At 43.2% G+C, this 18,420-nt stretch overlaps 1 protein-coding gene across 1 annotated transcript in view; it reads right to left on the bottom strand.

The window, feature by feature from the left end:
• Positions 1 to 350: 350 nt before the first annotated feature.
• Positions 351 to 18,420, bottom strand: part of JPH1 (junctophilin 1) — a 101,996-nt gene continuing 83,926 nt past the window's right edge. Inside the window, exons 4-6 of the mRNA XM_083187310.1 lie at positions 7,488 to 8,128; positions 3,617 to 3,717; positions 351 to 1,755 (exon numbers count right to left, since the gene is read on the bottom strand). Of these exons, the coding sequence (XP_083043436.1) occupies positions 3,637 to 3,717; positions 7,488 to 8,128 (722 nt within the window). The 3' untranslated portion in view covers positions 351 to 1,755; positions 3,617 to 3,636. The remainder of the gene's footprint in view (positions 1,756 to 3,616; positions 3,718 to 7,487; positions 8,129 to 18,420) is intronic.

The following is an 18,420-nucleotide window of genomic DNA, read 5'->3' as shown; positions in this document are numbered from 1 at the left end:
AACTGAACTCTCCTGCACCTTTTCCATTCTGGAAAAGGTGCAGGAGAGTTCAGTTGTGCTCACCAAATTCTGGTACACTCCTCCCCCTTTTTTCCAGCGCCCTATTCTGCCAAAAGGGCCCTTATTGAAGGCCTGTCTACATTGGAATTTTACAAAGTCCTTTCCGAACTCTGTTTGATTCTTACAAAGAATTTTAAAAGATTGTTTTTACAACATACCGCATTCTACCGTGTACCCCTGAGGAAGTCTCTTCGGAGACGAAACGCGTCGGGTCGTTTCCTTGCGGTTCACAAGAATATGAATTTGTAAATGTCATACATTTGTATTTTTAATAAATGTGATTGAATTATTACTCTACCTATCTGCTTGAAACTTGAGCACACAATAAGGTGGTGGGAATTCCTACAGCGCCCTCTACATCTTTTTCTCGTGTCTTGTCCCTCATCTCCCACTAACAGGGGGGATTTTGTAGAGGTTGGCCGCTATCTAGTATTGGAAGCGCATTCAGGGTCAAACCCCCACGTGTATATGTATATATATATATATATATATATATATATATATATATATATATAGTGGCAGTATGACTTTAGGTGCTAGCCGTGGCTCTTGGGATTGGTCAAGCCCTTAATTATGTACACCTTTGTACATACGCTGAAGAGAGTACGGTATTACTACGTAGCTCAGGAGGCCCGACAGCTATTGTGAATATATGTTTTCTTCTATGTGGTCAATGGAGTACTGGAGAAATGAAAATAAAGCTGAAAGTCGTCAACCCGCAACAGTTACCGCTATGCTGCAGCAGAGGCAGCCAGTCTGTGGGCTAGACCAATATACCAATATTGACATTGGAAAAAATATAATCAAATCGGAACGAGCACCACCACATCGACATGAGGTCACATTGTGACTCATGCCTCAAACTCCCGGTGGTGCTCAAATGCATACGGGTTCACGCTCTCAACGCGAATATCTACGCTGTGCGTAAAGGAAGGGTGCAATTGTACGAACGAAGCATTAAAGAAATCCGCAATAGTTTGCAGATTGTGTGTGTGTGTGTGTCAGTCTGAAGACTCTGTCCCTGTTTCCCCTGTCACTGGGGTGAGAGATTATGGCTATCCGTAAGGTTTATATGAAGAGAGAAACTAGCCTACATGCACAAGCACATGAAACACTATCTTCCAGAATGCTGCAGGAGATGTTAAAAGCAGCAGGTAATGGAATAAGACTGGTGAGTGATGCTGCTAACTATTTCTTCTGAGATAGGAGCAAGGCTTTGGAACCGCATCCACAGCAAATCCTCTGAGCACATTCCTCTGGCAGTCGTATCCCTATCTCCACTCTATAAACGTCAGGTGGCAAAATAGTAAGGCAGCTGTTTGCTTCCGTCAACGGAAAGTGCTGGTTTGTACATTTCCAGTTCAATCACACTCTGCTGGGACAGACAGAGCGGCCACTTTCACTGACTAGGCGGTTTCAACACATTTTGTTTTGCCTTTCCATCATGGCCGACGACTTCCCCCCTTTCTGTGGAACTGAAGAGCAGTAAATCACTACCAAAAGACCCGAGGCCCACAGGCTCACATACATATACAATTTTTTTTGTTTTTGTTTTTAAGTTTCAACGATCTTGCTTCTCAAACTTAAGTCCAAGCCTTCTTTTTCCCGCATCCATATATGATAAGTGCCATAAAAACGGCTTATGACACAAGTGACGGGAATTGCGTGCCGACATCTCCGGTTGTCCAGACGATACTATAAAGAGAGAGAGACAGTATAGCAATAAACCGGAACTAAAATAAGGGGAAACACAGAAGGCAGCATTCACCACACCATAACGACCATGTTATCCTAAAAACGATTTATATTCATGTAAAGTATTACTAAAACAGAAATGTATATATTGCAACTGGGAACATGCTAACATTAGGGAATTAAAAGGAACGAAGAAGCATCATCGGTGACTGGAAGTTGTCTGTCAGCCAGATAGACAATGACATGGGATCCGCAGGCTATTAGCAGTGACCAGGTGCACAGGACAGAAAGGCGGCATGGTGCAAGCAAACAAGGTCACAGAAGAGGGAAGACAGGGACGTGGCAGGAGAGGGGTGACGGAATAGGCCAGTGATGGCTAACCTCGACACTCCAGCTGTTGATGAACTACACATCCCAGCATGCCCTGCTACAGTTTTACTATTTGGCCATGCTAAAACTGGTGCAGGGCATGCTGGGATGTGTAGTTCAACAACAGCCGGAGTGTCAAGTTAAGCCATCACTGGAATAGGCTATGCTGAAGAGTAGAGTATGCCACATATATGCGCTAGTATACAATGAAGTAAATTTTCCCCAGAAATAAGGATGTCCAATGAATGAAACCTAGGGACCGATTCAGGTTGGCTCTGTAAGCAATGAACATCGCAGCTTACTGAGTGCCTGAGACGCCACCCGCCCACCTCCGATTCAGCTCGGTAACATGCGAGGGGATGTGTAACAAAAACACATCCCCTGGCATGCATCCGCTGCAGGAGAAATCATTTCATGGTCACCGACCAACTAATTATAGAATATCTCCTGCCTTTGCAAATAAAAGCCAGTGAAAACGGACTTTTATTTGCGTGTGCCTGGCCGAAGGCGGGGCAGGATAGGGACGTCCTGTGAGGTCAGCCGTCTGCCCCCGGCAGGCATCGGCCTGCCCGCGTAACCATGGGAACACCCAGCGGTTTTTATAGGGATGCCCATAAAACGCTGGGCGAGCCCCATTACCGCCGCCGTCCATCCCGATGTTTGCAAGTGGCTCAGCGACTATACAAGTTGCCAAAGCCATTCTAAAAGGAGAGATGCACATGCGCATAATAGACCATGCTCAGTCCCCAAAACATCGGGACGGGGCCGAACTTGCTATATAGCGAGTGAATCAGAATGACCCCCCTTAGTGCATATAGACTATCATATGTCATTTTGCTCCTTCGTGGTTTTGTAAACTCTCAAACAGGAATTTATCAGAAGGAAAACTAGAGGGTTCAGGGCCAGCATTTACCAGATTGCGGTCGATGCAGATTACGCTTGCATTGAACGTACGGTAATATTTGTGCATTATTACTTGTATACAGAGCTGACAAATTATTTTCTGTACGCTTCGTTTCGTTTCATAGCTGCCATCATCATCAGGGCCCATATGCACCAGTACTATAGTTTACTCCTATGCACCAGTCCGCATAGCCTGCAGTTCTGCTGTGAGTGCGTTAGCACCCAGAATCACCCTTCAGCCACCAGTGGACTAGGTACATAGCACACAGTCACCCATCAACTTTATAAGTGCAGATTTCCCATGTGGTATTAGAATAACTACCTTGCATCATCAGGCCAGCCTGGGATAACACAAGGGCTGCCACCATTACAACGAGCATACTGTATATCCAGGGGGAAATTGTTTTTTTTATCAGCAAAAAGAGAGGGACAGATAGAGCCCAGCAAGTCCCACAACATGTTATTTGTAGGTGACTTGCCAGCATGTACAGTAGTATACAGTTATCAGATAATTGCTAGGACATGATTGCTATATGCGTATGTGGCTACAGAGCCTGAACGTAGAACCACAGTGAGAGGAAATGCTCACCTGTACCAGCAGCCTTCCAATCAGGTGAGGAAATGGACAAATAGAATTGCAAGCCCAACATTTAGGAGCATGACTAGCGCAATCATGACTGAATTGGGTCTCTGCAAGGAAGAACACAGCAGCATTATATGTTAGATAATACCATTCACTGAACTTAAGGTAAAAGAACTATATAACTGACATATTTTGACGGAATGCTCTTTATTTCTAGCAAACCAGTTATAAGCGGAACATTAAAAACAGACGTGTTCAAACCATTTAACGAAAAGCTCTTCTTATACAATTGTTTATAAGTAATAATTTGACTGTATTGAATTGTACAATAATATACGAGATCTTATGTATACTTGCCCCCCCCCCCCTCATTTCCCCTTCCCTTTTGTTTCTTCTATATCCCCCCCCACCCATTCTTTTTGAAACTTTAATAAAAATGTAATCTGAGGAAAAAAAAAAAAGACCCGTTCACCAAGTTCAAACAACTAGTCATGGCTACCCTGCTCTGCCCAGCAGGGCGGATTCAGTGCAGTAATTTGACCGGGAACTATAAGCAGAAGATTGGCTATGCCCTGGCATGGCTATTGGCATCCTGTTGCGGAGAGTGATTGGTACTTGTGTTGCCACTGTCCTTAGTACAGAGGCTTCCCTATCCGTGCAGGGAGAGGTGTTCACAGAGAGCCCTAACAATGGCTTCCACTGGTGATACTCAGCGCCTGCCTTTAAAAATTAGACTCTATGGGCCAAATGTAATTTTGTGTGAGAAAGTGAGGATTTTGGGCGAGAGTTTTCCATTTTTTTTTAAAGCGGCAATCAATAACATGGCAAAATCAACCTGTTTTTTTTTCCAGGGTACATGATTGGCGCTTTAAAAAAAAAAAAAAAAGAGAGGGAAATCTCGCGCTTTCTAATTCTCGCACTCTATTTCGCCTTATATCTTTTCTGTTTTCACAGGAGGAAAGGATTTTCCCAAATTGATAAACTCCTAAAATCGGACCTTCTAACATTTACACGTTTAATCCTACAAATCTCTCGTCTTTTTGTTAGAACTCTGGCCACTTTAATGTGCAGCTCTCTCTACCAACAGTATATAAATAAAATGTGGACATTTCCACTGTTGTCAGGAAAATGACATTTCATGCTGTTACATCATCCTACATTACTACCGCTAGTGCTACTGGTGCAGCTTACAATAGCCAGCGCTTTTAAATATATATATATATTTTTTAATCACAAGAATGTTAATGATCTGATGTTGCCAAGATGAGGGTAAGCAGACTGACTACACAAATGACTTTACTATCATTTATGGTCTGTGAATCACTACTGTGGTCATTTGAGCACTTCAGCAATGGAATATGGTTAGATTCCTTACTCACTTATAGTCTTAGACCAGCGTCCCAAGATAGAAAGCACTTTAGAACACTGCATGTCAGCCTGCTATTAGGACAGATTGCACTATCCCGTGTCTGTTTATAAGACTCTACTATACACTGTTTAGCATCACAAGCTACAAATTCTGAAGACTAGACTGTTATTATTAAGAGAGACAGGTGGATGTTTGTATTCGGCCTGAATTCTATTCATGGCCTGCAGATCACTATTGTGGCCTCTTGCCGACGAATAAGAAACCTTACATGGTTTAACGTGTATGTGTTATGAGCATATCTCAGCTTCCAACCGTGTATTCTGAATAACATTCCAGAGTGGTCGCATGTCTGTCATAGAGAGTGATTCAGATATTTAGAAATAGTCTTACGATACGCATATTTTCATGATTACTTTCTGCACCATACAGCTTCAGAACGATCAGCAATGGTGAATAATTCAGTTTGCATTGAGTCAACAAGCTGATGTAGAACGGCTTATTAGGGGTAAGCTGATCTCTGCTCACACCTCCATAGCAAATACAAATAAGGAAAAAAGTCACTCACATGATGTGATGTTGCTAGGGGTAATCAATCAGATCCTGTCTACTATCTTCTAGAGCAGGGATGGGGAACCTTTGGCCCTCCAGTTGATGTTGAACTACACATCTCAACATGCCCTGCGACAGTTGTAGCGTTGCCACATAGCAAAACTGTAACAAGGCATGCTGGGATGTGTAGTTCCGCAACAGCTGGAGGGCCGAAGTTTCCCCATCCCTGTTCTAGAGGGAGCTAAACAAATAAGTAGATTACGATTGGTTGCGCATAGCAACATCACATGTGAGTTCAACCTATTATATTAATATACGTGACTTAACTGAGTAATTTTAAGACAGACGACCCCTTATTTAGCGGCCAGTGTATATACAGTGTCCTCTTAATGTAACCCGGTATCTTTTTCTCTGCTATAAATTTGTCTAGTCCTCTCTTAAATGTATATATTGAGTCTGCCAAAACCTCTTCTGGCAGAGAATGCTAAACCTTAACTTCCCTTACTTCAGAGGGTACTAAATCTCCTATCCTCTAATCTTAACGGATGCCTGCAGGTCCGAGATTGATCATGTCCCCTATTTCTGCATTTTGTCCAGTGTAAACATACCCAACCTGGCTAACCTTTCCTTATAGCTCAAGGACTCTAGAACCCTGATCAGAATAGTTTTCCTTCTCTGTAGCTATTCCAATTCAATAATATCCCTTCTATGGTGTGTTGCCCAGAATTACACACTGAATTCCAGGGCCGACCCATGAGCCTGGTGCTGGTTATAGAAATATGGGGGGACACCACTTTTTTGGCCCCTTGAATTTTTGCAACCAGGACAGGGTCAATGAGCTCGGGAGTGGTTATAGTAAGTGCATGCCAGTTTTATTTTTTATTTTTTCAGGGCAGCATTGCAGAGATCTGACTTCAATGCTGCCGAATTGTACAGATTTGGCGGCAGTAAATTTACGGCTGCCAAATACGAAAGGTTGAGACATTGGAAAATCTGAATCTGGAGAATATGGCAGCTCCGTAAATTTGCGGTATTCTCCATTCGTATTCTCAGGCTGTATAGGGCTGAGGCCGATCCCGATCGTACCCGTCCATACGGGGTCTGCCATATACGGCCGACATTAGTAAATTTCCCCCCAAGTCTCTCATCAATATGTGACAATTCTGGAGAGTGTAGTACCTGTTAAACATGAAGACTCATGGGAGTAATAGTGTAAAACAAAAAAATGTCTCAATTGAAGTAGTAGTCATACCTCCATAGTGTTCATTCTAGCATCCGCCATCTTTGAAAACCTATGCAGTTCCCCTTCCCTGCCTAGGGTGTCGCTGTCTACGCTAGTGCTTCTAGCACAGTGTGGTCTGTATATCAGCACTGATATGCAAACCAGACCTGTGCTAGAAACACCACAGCAGACAGCGACACCCCAGGCAGGGAAGAGGAACTGCATGGGTTTTTAAAGATGTCGGGTGCTAAAATGAACACGACCTCCATATGCTACAAGCAGAAAACAGCTCAGAAAAACATTCAGAAAAATAGACGAAAGACGATCTGGCAGCAGCTCATGCCAATTCAGTTTGACCCACATTTATACCCTTCAACCTGGATTGTTTATTTCCATTAAATACTTGAAAACGATAAGGAACCTTTGTGCTCAGAGCAGAGCCATTCTGCATTGTATCAACAGACAATTCAACTCAACTTATTGGACATAAAGGTTATAAATACCCCTTTCACATTGCACCTGAAATTCGGGTTACTGCCGGTTGTTGCCAGGGTGACCCAGGTTATAATAAGGGCTAAACCGGGGTCACCCTGTGTATATAATAGTTGACCTTTGTTTAATGTAAAGGTGCCAGATGTGAAAGCGGTAAAAAGGTAAATCCTCTTGTTTAAGGAGGAAACATGCAGACTAATGAATGACATTATTGGGATTACAATGTACTGTATGTTCCTACTTACCGAGTTAACTTCAGTTACAACAGGTGAAAGTGAATCATTCTTGGTTTGATTCTTTGGTGTCACATGATTGGGCTTCTTAGCGTTTGGCTGAGGCTTGCTTTCTTTGGCTTCTGGATTTATCAGGAGCTTCTTGGGACTCTGCTTCTGGGGTGGTGGCACATTTGCTATTGTTGTTATTTGCTTTTTTGTGTTGGAGTCTTCTTTTACACCTGAAGGCAATAATGGGTTAACTTTCCCAAGGTAGCTATGGAAGTCAGAGTGCAGTTCTCCATTCCCGGTACTGCTCAGATTGTGACTGAGTGATGCTTTTGGCGATGGCTTGGCAATGGCCTCCTCTTTCACAGGAGCTTTAGGAGGTGAGGATTTATTGGAAGAAGCAGGCAGATTCTCAATGGATAGACATTTTTTCTCACTGTTGGGAGGGGGCACGGGCACCGCGTTAGGAGTGTTCCTCTTTGTATCCTTTGAAGGAGTCTGTGGCTGTTGCTTTCGCTTTCCTTCTGGCGTTCCAGGTGGGGTTGTTCCTTTCCTATAAAAATGTGGTGACTCTTTCGGAGAAGGCTGTTTAACGGGCAACTTTTCCTCGATATTCTCTTTAACTTCCACAACCTCTTGAAACTTTTGCCTAATGTAATCTGGCCCTGAAATTGTATGCAAAGAAATGAAACAATTAAAAAAAAATAGCAATTTGGAAGATGGAAAGGAATTGAGGTGAAGAACGTACCTAATGGTCAGGTTCTTATGGTAACAAAGGGCAATATTCTCACCACGTTCCCTGATTTTACCATTTGCATCAAATGCTACATAGACATCAATTTATACCTTTTGCCCAGAGATAATTACAATAATAATATCCATTTTGTATATCATTGTAAGTTTGTGACTTACTGTACCTGCACCATAACAATTTTTCTTAACATATGCATTTATTTTGCATCACCAATGCGTTAAAACTACAGTGTAAAGGCACACTAACTGTGTGCGACTAATCTGCTACTCTGGGAAATAAGAGGCAAAATACCGAGTTCCCATATGAACAACTGTGCAATGCACTATTATGCTTTATACCATTTCTGTTAGCAATCTAGGGGGGAGAGTCAACTGGATTTCGCTCCTGATCTCCCATCTAAAGTAACAGGACATTGCTGGGGATATTCAAATGTGTCGTCCCCCGTCCCCCCCCCCCCCCCCCCACATGTCTGGGTTTAGCTGTGTAAAGGTGGCTAAACCCCTTTAAAGCAATGGGCACAACGCAAAAAAGTGCTAATTTGGTGTCCAAACAAATAACTTTGGCGCATTTCAGCTCACCGCCGGTGGAGGCTGCCTCCACTATATGTACAGTAACTGGCAAGTATACAAAGTGGAATAACAGCACGAATCAGCAGGACGTCCACAGGCTGGATGCACGATCCTGAGCATTCGCTAGAACACATGCAGAGATGTCTGCCATTACACCTTCCAGGATCACAGAGACTGCATGTCTAGTCTGGATAACAGGTTGCCAGTGCACAATACTATGGGCCTTATTTTGGTTCATTCTTTCTGACAAAATCCTTCTTAGATGGGCAAAACCATGTGCACTGCAGGTGGGGCAGGTGTTACTTGTTCAGAGAGAATTAGATTTGGGTGGGGTTTTACTTCAAAGGGAGATCTATATTGCAGTGTAAAAATAAAGCAGTCAGTATTTTCCCTGCACAGAAACAAAATGACTCACCCAAATCTAATTCTCTCTGCACATTTTACATCTGCCCCCCCTGCAGTGCACATGGTTTTGTCCATCTAAGAAGGATTTTGTCAGAAAGAATGAACCAAAATAAGGCCCTATATTACAGGAATATCACCTGGATAAATTAAACTGGTCTCTTGCCTAGTGGTATCTTAATCCGAGTCTGTGTAATATATACCGATACATGTGTATCGGGGGACGGGACCCAGAGATATTAGTGTGCTAGGCCCCAAAACCTTTGTTGCTGACCCAGTGCACAGGAAGCAAGAAAAGGGGATGCACCGATCCCTATACAGTGACAAATAAACCTCCAGGTATCCAAGTATTGGTAGTAAGTTAAATATGAGGTGCAGAAATACAGGTCATTTCAGGTACAGTAATGGAATACATGCCCTAAAGCTAGGTCTAATACAGAGGGGTATATGGGTCAACACATATCAGCATTGGGTCGACCGCAGAAGGTCGACACATGAAATGGGTCGACATGGCTAAGGCCGACAGGGTTTAAAGGTCGACAATGGCTAGGTTGACAGTCAAAAAGTGAACATGTGGTTTTTGGCCCAAATGTCAACGTGGTCGACATGGACACCGTCAAACTGTACCACATCTGCTCACGATGCTTCAGGCACACTATTCTATTCTCCCTCCACGCTGAAAGGCATGAAATACTGCCTGTCGGCGGAAAAACAAACAAACGGGACACCGACCTTTTGACTATCAACCTAATGCGTGTGTTCCTGACGATCTCAGCCATGTCGACCTATTCCATGTGTTCACTTGAGCCATGTCAACCTTCAGTGGTCGACACAAAGCATGTCGACCGAATATGTGTTGGCCTGAAGACCGTATACCTTACAGAGCACAAACAGGAATAAAAAAATTTATCATTATGCAGAAGAAGCAAAAAATGTGAATTATCGTTTCACAACAAAAAGCTTATCAAATTCCAGAACCAGTCACAGAACCTTGCATTCTGGTGGAACCGATGCAATAAAGAATACAGTGTCTATCCTTATGTATCAATGCCTATTTCCCTTTAGATTGTAAGCTTGCGAGCAGGGCCCTCCTACATTTTGACTGTCTGTAAATACCCTGTTTGTTGTATCACTGTCTGCTTTGTAAAGCGCAACGGAATATGCTGCGCTCTATAAGAAACTGTTCATAAATAAATAAAAAAAGGAAAGCAACATATCTACTACGGAGGTGGTCATTTGGTTCCGGTGAATTTTCTCTCACCCCCTCCTCCCAGCCCCACGTGTAGCTACATCTGATCTGATGGGCTGATTGGTTTCATAAGAATGGAAAAGATTGCTAAAATGTTTTTAGTAAACACTCTGCAGCGTATGTAAACATGCGATAATCAGCTACAGCAAGCTCCGGGGAAACCTGGCTTTACTCCTCCTGCATTGTTGCTCATCACAAGAGCTATAGCATCCAATACACAGGTTATTATGTTAAGCAGTTTTAGAGGTTTTCCATAAAAGATACTTGTGGACCCTTGGGCTATACCTTCAGGTGAAGTATTGGTGGTGTGGAGCAGGGGGTGGGAACATGAGACATCCAGGTAGTCACTGCGAGGGGCATGTGATTAGGGTGGCAAATCCTGGGATCGGCGGGATCCCAGGATTTGAGGCTAAAATCTGCAGGATTTGAATCCCAGCTTCAGATGCTGCCCGGCACACAGCTGCAGTGCTAGCGCTGCTGGGCTTCCCGGCACACAGCAACAGATGCGGATTGACTGCCTGGAGCATAACCACAGACGCTGCCAGGCTACCACAGCGCACAGCCTCTGCTGGCAGAGGTTACGCAGCGTAGCCCCACCATTTGAGCACAAAGGAAGCCATGATGTGTGGGGCGGAGCTGGCTGCTGGCGAAGAATATTTGTCAGATGCAGAACAAGTGAAAAGATGCTGGAAGATTGCCTGATGCCAGCTGTCAAGCATGGTAGAGGTAATGTGATGGACTGGGGCTGCTTTGGTGCTTCTAAAGTGGGAGATTTGTACAAGGTCAAAGAAATTTGGAATAAGGAAGGCTATCGCTCCATTTTGCAATGCCATGCCATACCATACCCTGTGGACAGCGCTTGATTGGAGCCAATTTCCTCCTGCAACAGGACAATGACCCAAAGCACACCTCCAAAGAACCATTTAGGGAAGAAGCAGACAGCTGGTATTCTGTCTGTAATGGAGTGGCCAGTGCAGTCACCAGATCTCAACCCCATTGAGCTGTTTTGGGAGCAGCTTGACCGTATGGTACGCAAAAGTGCCCATCAAGCCAATCCAACTTGTGGGAGGAGCTTCAGGAAGCTTTGGGTGAAATTGCTACAGATTACCTCAACAAATTAACGGCTAAAATGCCAAAGGTCTGCAATACTGTAATTGCTGAAAAGGAGCATTATTTCATGAAAGCAAAGTTTGAAGGACAAAATTATTATTTCAAATAAAAATCATTATTTCTAACCATGCCAATGTCTTGTCTATATGTTCTATTCATCTAAGAAATAAAGGTCAGTTTTCATGTAAAACATGAAATTGTCTTGGTGACCCCACACTTTTGAAAACTAGTGTGTATATATATATATATATATATATATATATATATATATATATATATATATATATATATAGTAACATAGCATATAATGCTGCACCTATGTAGACCAGCATCCTGATCTCTAATGACATCCAATGTGGGGATATTTAGTGCAGAAATGTTGATGTGACATCATGCGTTAACGGGCATGACCTTGCAGGGGAGAGGTGTGGCCTTGAGGGCTGAGCCCTCAGTTTTCAAACACTGTAAGGTCCTGAGATGTGGGTTGCACCCGGGGACCAGTTAGTCTGCAGTGCTGGCTCCTACACAGTGATACATAATGTGCTGCACTTAACATTACAGTGCAGAACCTGGCACCTATCACTTTGGTACCACCCCTCAAGAGTGTGACATTAGCACACGCCTAATCACACTACGGTCTTTGGATAATGCCCACCTATTGGGTTAATTTATGTGTTTAATTCTGGCTCAGATACTAACCTCCCCACCAAATGACTTTACCTCACATCTCAGATTCACACATTATATATATATATCTACACATGTCCTGATATTATTTTTATTGTAGTTGCCTTATCAGATGTGGTGTTTTGATTTTCAACAGCACATTTCACGTGTTATTCCTGGTCATAGTAACTCAGGGGTAGATTTATTAAGCTCAGTGAAGTGATAAAGTGACTGGATTTTATCACCGGCCAATCAGCTCCTACCTGTCATTTTTCAAACCAAGCATGTAACTTCAAAGTTAGGAGCTGATTGGCTGGTGATAAAAACCAGACACTTTATCACTTCACTGAGCTTAATAAATCTGCCCCTAAAGCCCTGTACACATGCATCGATTTTTCCCGATTTTGCTTATAGAAGCAAAATCGAATCGAATCCTAAACGAAATCGAATGTTTTTTGTGTCACTTTCGATCTACATTCGATTCGATGCGCACTCCCGTTTTCACAAAATCGAACAGAAAAATCCACTGTGCAGCCAAGGAAATATCGAATTCGATCTAGTAAATCGAATATGTACAATGTACCATAAATGTATATCGAATTCGATATCGAATGCAAAAGTACAGATCGAATGCAAAGGGTATCCGGACTATTTGTCTACAGCAAAAAAAAGATAGACAACCATTAGGTCAACACCATTAGTTCGACATGCCAAAAGGTTGACATGCCAAAAGGTCGACATGCCAAAAGGCCGACATGGGGTTTTCCACTGTTTTTTGAGCCAACATGTGCCGACAGGCGGTATTTCATGCCCTACCATCCACTAGGGCGAGGTGTGAGAATAAAGTAGTGTGCCGAGCGCAGAGAGTCACCGGTTCACCAGCTGCGGTTCACTGCAAACGTTGTCCATGTCGAATGTGTCGACATTTGGGTAAAAAGACAGTGAAAAACCCCATGTCGACCTTTCGACTGCCGACCTAATGGCAGTGTCAACCTTTTTGCATGTCGACCTAATGGTTGTCTATCTTTTTGCTGTAGACAAATGGTCCCGCTTCCATGCAAAGATCTAATGCCAGATCTAATAGAAAATCGAATCAAAAGTAAATTGATGTGTGTGTACAGGGCTTAAGATCCCTTACACTTGGTCCATTTTTCCTGCTCCCAACACATCAAGAACTGACTTCTCATTTACTGCTATTTACAGATTCTTATATAGCGCAGCATATTCCGTTGTGCTTTATATCCCACACCAAGACAGGTTCCACTGTAACAAGATAATCAACACTACTCACTTCACCCGCCAGTGGTGGCTGATCAGAGTATAGTCATTAAGCAGCAGCAGCACAATAGGGCATAAACAAAGGTTACAGTATGTATGATATGTATAACTGCTGCTAAGTGTCACTCCTTGGACATCAAAATATTGAAAGGAAGTTTGATATTACTGATTGCAGGTTTGTGCCATCAAGGCTTCATCATACTGACTGCTGCAATAAAACAGCACTTAATTACTAAAACTGTAGATTATTATTTTTCTGAATACACATTTGCACAATATGCATCAGATTTATGATAATGCTTATGATTAACATATATTAACATGCCAATTTATTACAACCCGCACACACCCCCACTTGCATGCCTCCGAAAATCTCCTGGCAACCAGCTCTATTCTGAGAACATTTATCTTGCATGATCATTATGTGTTATAGAAACAAGTAAAAATCATGTATCTACAATGGGTAAGCTCTTTACAGCACACAGAATAATCCAGAAAATGACAGATAAGAGTCATGGAGATAGAATAAACTATTTAGAGGGGTATCCTATTACTTGCAGTAATTTACTGCATGGTAAAAACAGGCTTTTTAGCCAGATCGTACTATTGGGCTAACCAATTACAGCTCATTTTTACTGTGAGGTAAATGATCTGTTATCAGGCGATAACTCTTCGGATCCGGGATAAGTCCCCACACCTTGGTGTCACCAGACGAAAAACGGGACACCTCCGGCACACGAAGCAGAATCCCTGATAAGTGCGTTCTTACAGGGCTAATTGTATAGCCCCACTAGAACAGCAGCTAAGTAAGATACCGCCCAAAGTGTTAGCCTGACAGTCCACAGCACCTCTGAGGAAAAAACAGCAAAGCCACTATGGACCTACTTACCCTCTCACAGGTTTGTAACATTATTTTGAGCGGACAGGCGGTATTTCATGCCCTACCATCCACTGAGGCATTGTCAGAGAATAAAATAGTGTGCCCAACGTAGCGAGGCACCGTTCCCGAAGCATAGCGAGCGCAGTGAGCCATGGGAGGGGATGCGGAGCTACGTTTCAGTGTCCATGTTGACATTCGGTCAAAAAAAGGTGAAAAACCCCATGTCGACCTTATGCTTGTGTCAACCTAATGACCCGGTCAACCTAACCCATGTTGACCTTCCTGAATTTTGGCCTAATGCTCGTGTCGCCCTAACATAAACCATGCCACCCTTCAGTCATGTCGACCAAGTTGGTGTCTATCCAATGATGGTAAATTGGGGCTAGAATACATGCCCAGATGCGAAATGAATATTGTTTGCAATTCACACTTACTGTAAATGGGTGTCTGCATGCACAAATAACCATAACTCGGAATTCCAACTACATGGCCTTACTGAACTCCACCTGTGCTGCTGTCCATTAATTGAATGTAAGCCACTAGTAGAGACATGACAGAGGACAGCTCTGAATTGCCTGGAGGTGCATATATTTGGCTACAGACCATGCGCAATTATGGAATTGCATTTTACATTATAAGTTTGGTGATCTGGTTGACTAAAGAATGTGAATTTAAGAGTTTGGAGCATTTTTTTTTTTTACAAAAAATATTTGCATTTAAGGGGTACTAAAATAATGTGAACAGTGCCTTAGAGTATTGAAACTGGCATACACCACCTGAATGTGCGCACCCGAGATATGAGAGATCCAATTAGAAATGCCACTTTACAGTGGTCTCTGTGAGATTGCGTGGCTTTTCTGCAAAATGTGACTTGGTAGAAATTGATGACACTATCAAATGGGGAAACTATCAAATCATCAAAATTGACAATTAAGATGGCAAGACCTCATAGAAGGCTGCTCGTGGCCATACAGGAAATACAGGAGGTTTTTAATCAAATACCGGTCAAAATCTTTTTTTTTTTTCAGCATTTTGAAAAACAGAAAAAGGTCTTCACTATTTTTTCCAGTGTTTTCCCTGAAATTTCTAAAGTGCTGGATAAACACTAAAGGCCCCCATACACTTATGCGAGGTATCACATGCAATACCCTACTAACTGCCCACCAGGATTGCGGTCAATGTAACATATGCGATCCCAGCAAGGGCTGCAGGATTCCACAAATCTACATGCAGCCCTCCGATCCAATGTGCATCGGTTCAGAATCAGAGGTTATCTACATATACGATCTGGGCACTTTTACCCGATTTCTCTGGTGATGCATCAGAATAGGGTGAAAAGTGCCCAAATTGTATAAGTGTATGGGCACCTTTACCTCTTATCTGCAAGTTCTAAAATCCCATCAATACGCACCTCCAGAGGCACACTGAGTAAGAAATTGGTCATTGTGTTTGGGTGACCACCGATCAGATAATCCCTGCTGGATCTGAGCGGTTATCGGATCAGCACAGTTATTGGATTAGCACATGGTACCGCCCAGTGCGTGCCTAGCTTTAGGGTTGGATTCAGAGATGTACGATCATTCAATGTAAATGTGCATCTTTGAAGTTTTAATAACTGCTCATACACAGAAGCCGTACTGCGCATTGGCAGATCTGGGTCTGCGATGCTGCACACAGGGCCACAAAATCCGCAGCGTAATTGGCAGCACTCTAGAAAATAGAGCAGCACCAGACATCCTTAGTAATTTGGGGATACGGGCCTCATGCTGGGTACACATCAGGACTACTAGGGCCCGATCCCCACAATCTAGATCCAATTCCGATCAATTGGATGTAGATTGTGTGCTGATTGGGCCCTTTTCTGACCTGGTGTGGACCGATACCGATCCGATGCACGGTCCCGCGGGTCGGTCGGTCGTTATTGAGATCCTACCTGCTGCAGGTAGGATCTCAATGACGACCATACAGCCGGGTGCGGGTCGCCATCGGATCGGACCCGCTCACGGTGCACATCGTGAGCGGGTCGTGCCCCCCCGCGTCACCGTGAGCGGGTCGGACGAGACACTGACGACCCGCTCACGATGTGCATCGTGAGCGGGTCCTCCTGGTGTGTACCCTACATTAGGTTGACCCTATTTAGGTTGATATGTATTGGCTCAACCACTGAAGGTCAACATGGTTGGCAACAAGAAGGTTGACAGTCAAAAGCTCGATGTGGGTTTTTCACCTTTTTTTGGAGCGGACATGTGCCTACAGGCGTCATTTCATGCCCTACCATCCACTACTGTGTGGTGAGAGAATAAAATAGTGTACCAAGCTCAGTGAGGTACCGTGCCTGAAGCATGGAGAGTGCAGCCTATGAAGAAGGCGCAGGGAAGACACCTCTTGCACCTTCTTCATAATTCCGCACAGCTTCTGTGTACAAAGATGCAGTGGCTGCCTGGAAATCAGTGCCTTACTCTTAAAAAATGCACTGCTTTGTCATTGTAAATATACAGCAGCTATATCTAAAATTATGGGTGTGATATGACTGCCTGACAATCGAGATACCGATATCGGAATCCTGACTACCAGTTCCCCAACAGGGGCGAGCGCACAAAGAAGCCCCTTGCGAACCGGACCGCCACAAGGGAGAATAGCCCGTTAGTGCGGATCCCCCGTCACAAGTTTCCAATGTTGGCACTCAGGTGTACATTATACTTACCATAAATGAAACAAGGATACACAAAAATATAAAAAAAAAATGGTAAGACAGATGAAAAAGTACATGGTCCTCAGTCAATCTGTAAGCCCTTAAGATACGCAGACATAACAGTTGTGTTAAATTGGGTTATCGCTTCAACAAGGCGCCTAAACTGCACAGATATAAATTAAACAAAAGAGCTTAATTAAAGAGGACAACACTCATAACCAGCCAAAATGAGATGTAGCGTAAGAGGCACAATTGATGCTAATCTCCAGGATTACAGAAAGTCTGCCATTAATTATGGGCATGATAAATAGATTGCATTAGGAAATGTACTCAAGCATATAAAACAGTCACATTACGTAGTTTTACTTTCTTGTTTTTAATCACTGGAAATTTATTATTCTACTAAAATAAAATGGCAGTGATGGAATGGGGAACAATTAATTATAAACCTGCAATTCACCAATTTAATTACCTGAACGTCTATTTTTCATCAGAGAACAGATCAGGACTGAAGAACGGACAATAAATGTGGAGAGGATATTACAGCTAACATGGGGCCTTATTTTGGTTCATTCTTTCTGACAAAATCCTTCTTAGATGGACAAAACCATGTGCACTGCAGGGGGGGCAGATGTAACATGTGCAGAGAGAATTAGATTTGGGTGAGTAATTTTGTTTCTGTGCAGGGAAAATACTGACTGCTTTATTTTTACACTGCAATATAGATCTCACTTTGAAGTAAAACCCCACCCAAATCTAATTCTCTCTGCACATGTTACATCTGCCAACCTGCAGTGCACATGGTTTTGCCCATCTAAGAAGGATTTTGTCAGAAAGAATGAACCAAAATAAGGCCCATGGTCTGCTTGGTTTCTTTTTAAAATATCCGGTAAGGCAGGCATTCTCAACCATGGTCCTCAAGGCACATTAAGGGGCTTATTTACTAAGATAGGAGTGCTATTGAAGATGGGAGGTTGCCCATAGCAACCAATCAGAATTTACGGTACTTATATAATATCTGGGCGCCTGATTTTTTCATCGCATCGCATGCAATATAGTGGCATACAATTCATGCAATGCGATTTTTCATTGTAAAGATCCGATTTTTAATTGTATAGTCACCCATGGGTGATTTCATCCCCCCACTATCCAACTACGCATGGAGTTGATCTTATATAGTGTGGAGAGCGCAGCGAGCCACCAAGCCCAAAGCGTGGCGAGCCCCGCGAAGGGCCGCACAATACATGTAAAGTAATCTGTGTCCGCTCGCCGCGCTTCGGGCTCAGTGTCTCGCTGCGCTCGCCACACTATATAAAATCAGCTCCATACGTAGTTGGATAGTGGGGGGTATGAAATC

The sequence above is a fragment of the Crinia signifera genome, chromosome 5 (assembly GCF_055691185.1).
Source record: "Crinia signifera chromosome 5, ASM5569118v1, whole genome shotgun sequence".
NCBI lineage: Eukaryota > Metazoa > Chordata > Amphibia > Anura > Myobatrachidae > Crinia > Crinia signifera.
Note: the sequence above shows the minus strand (reverse complement) of the source record. Positions and strands in the feature narration are given on the sequence as shown.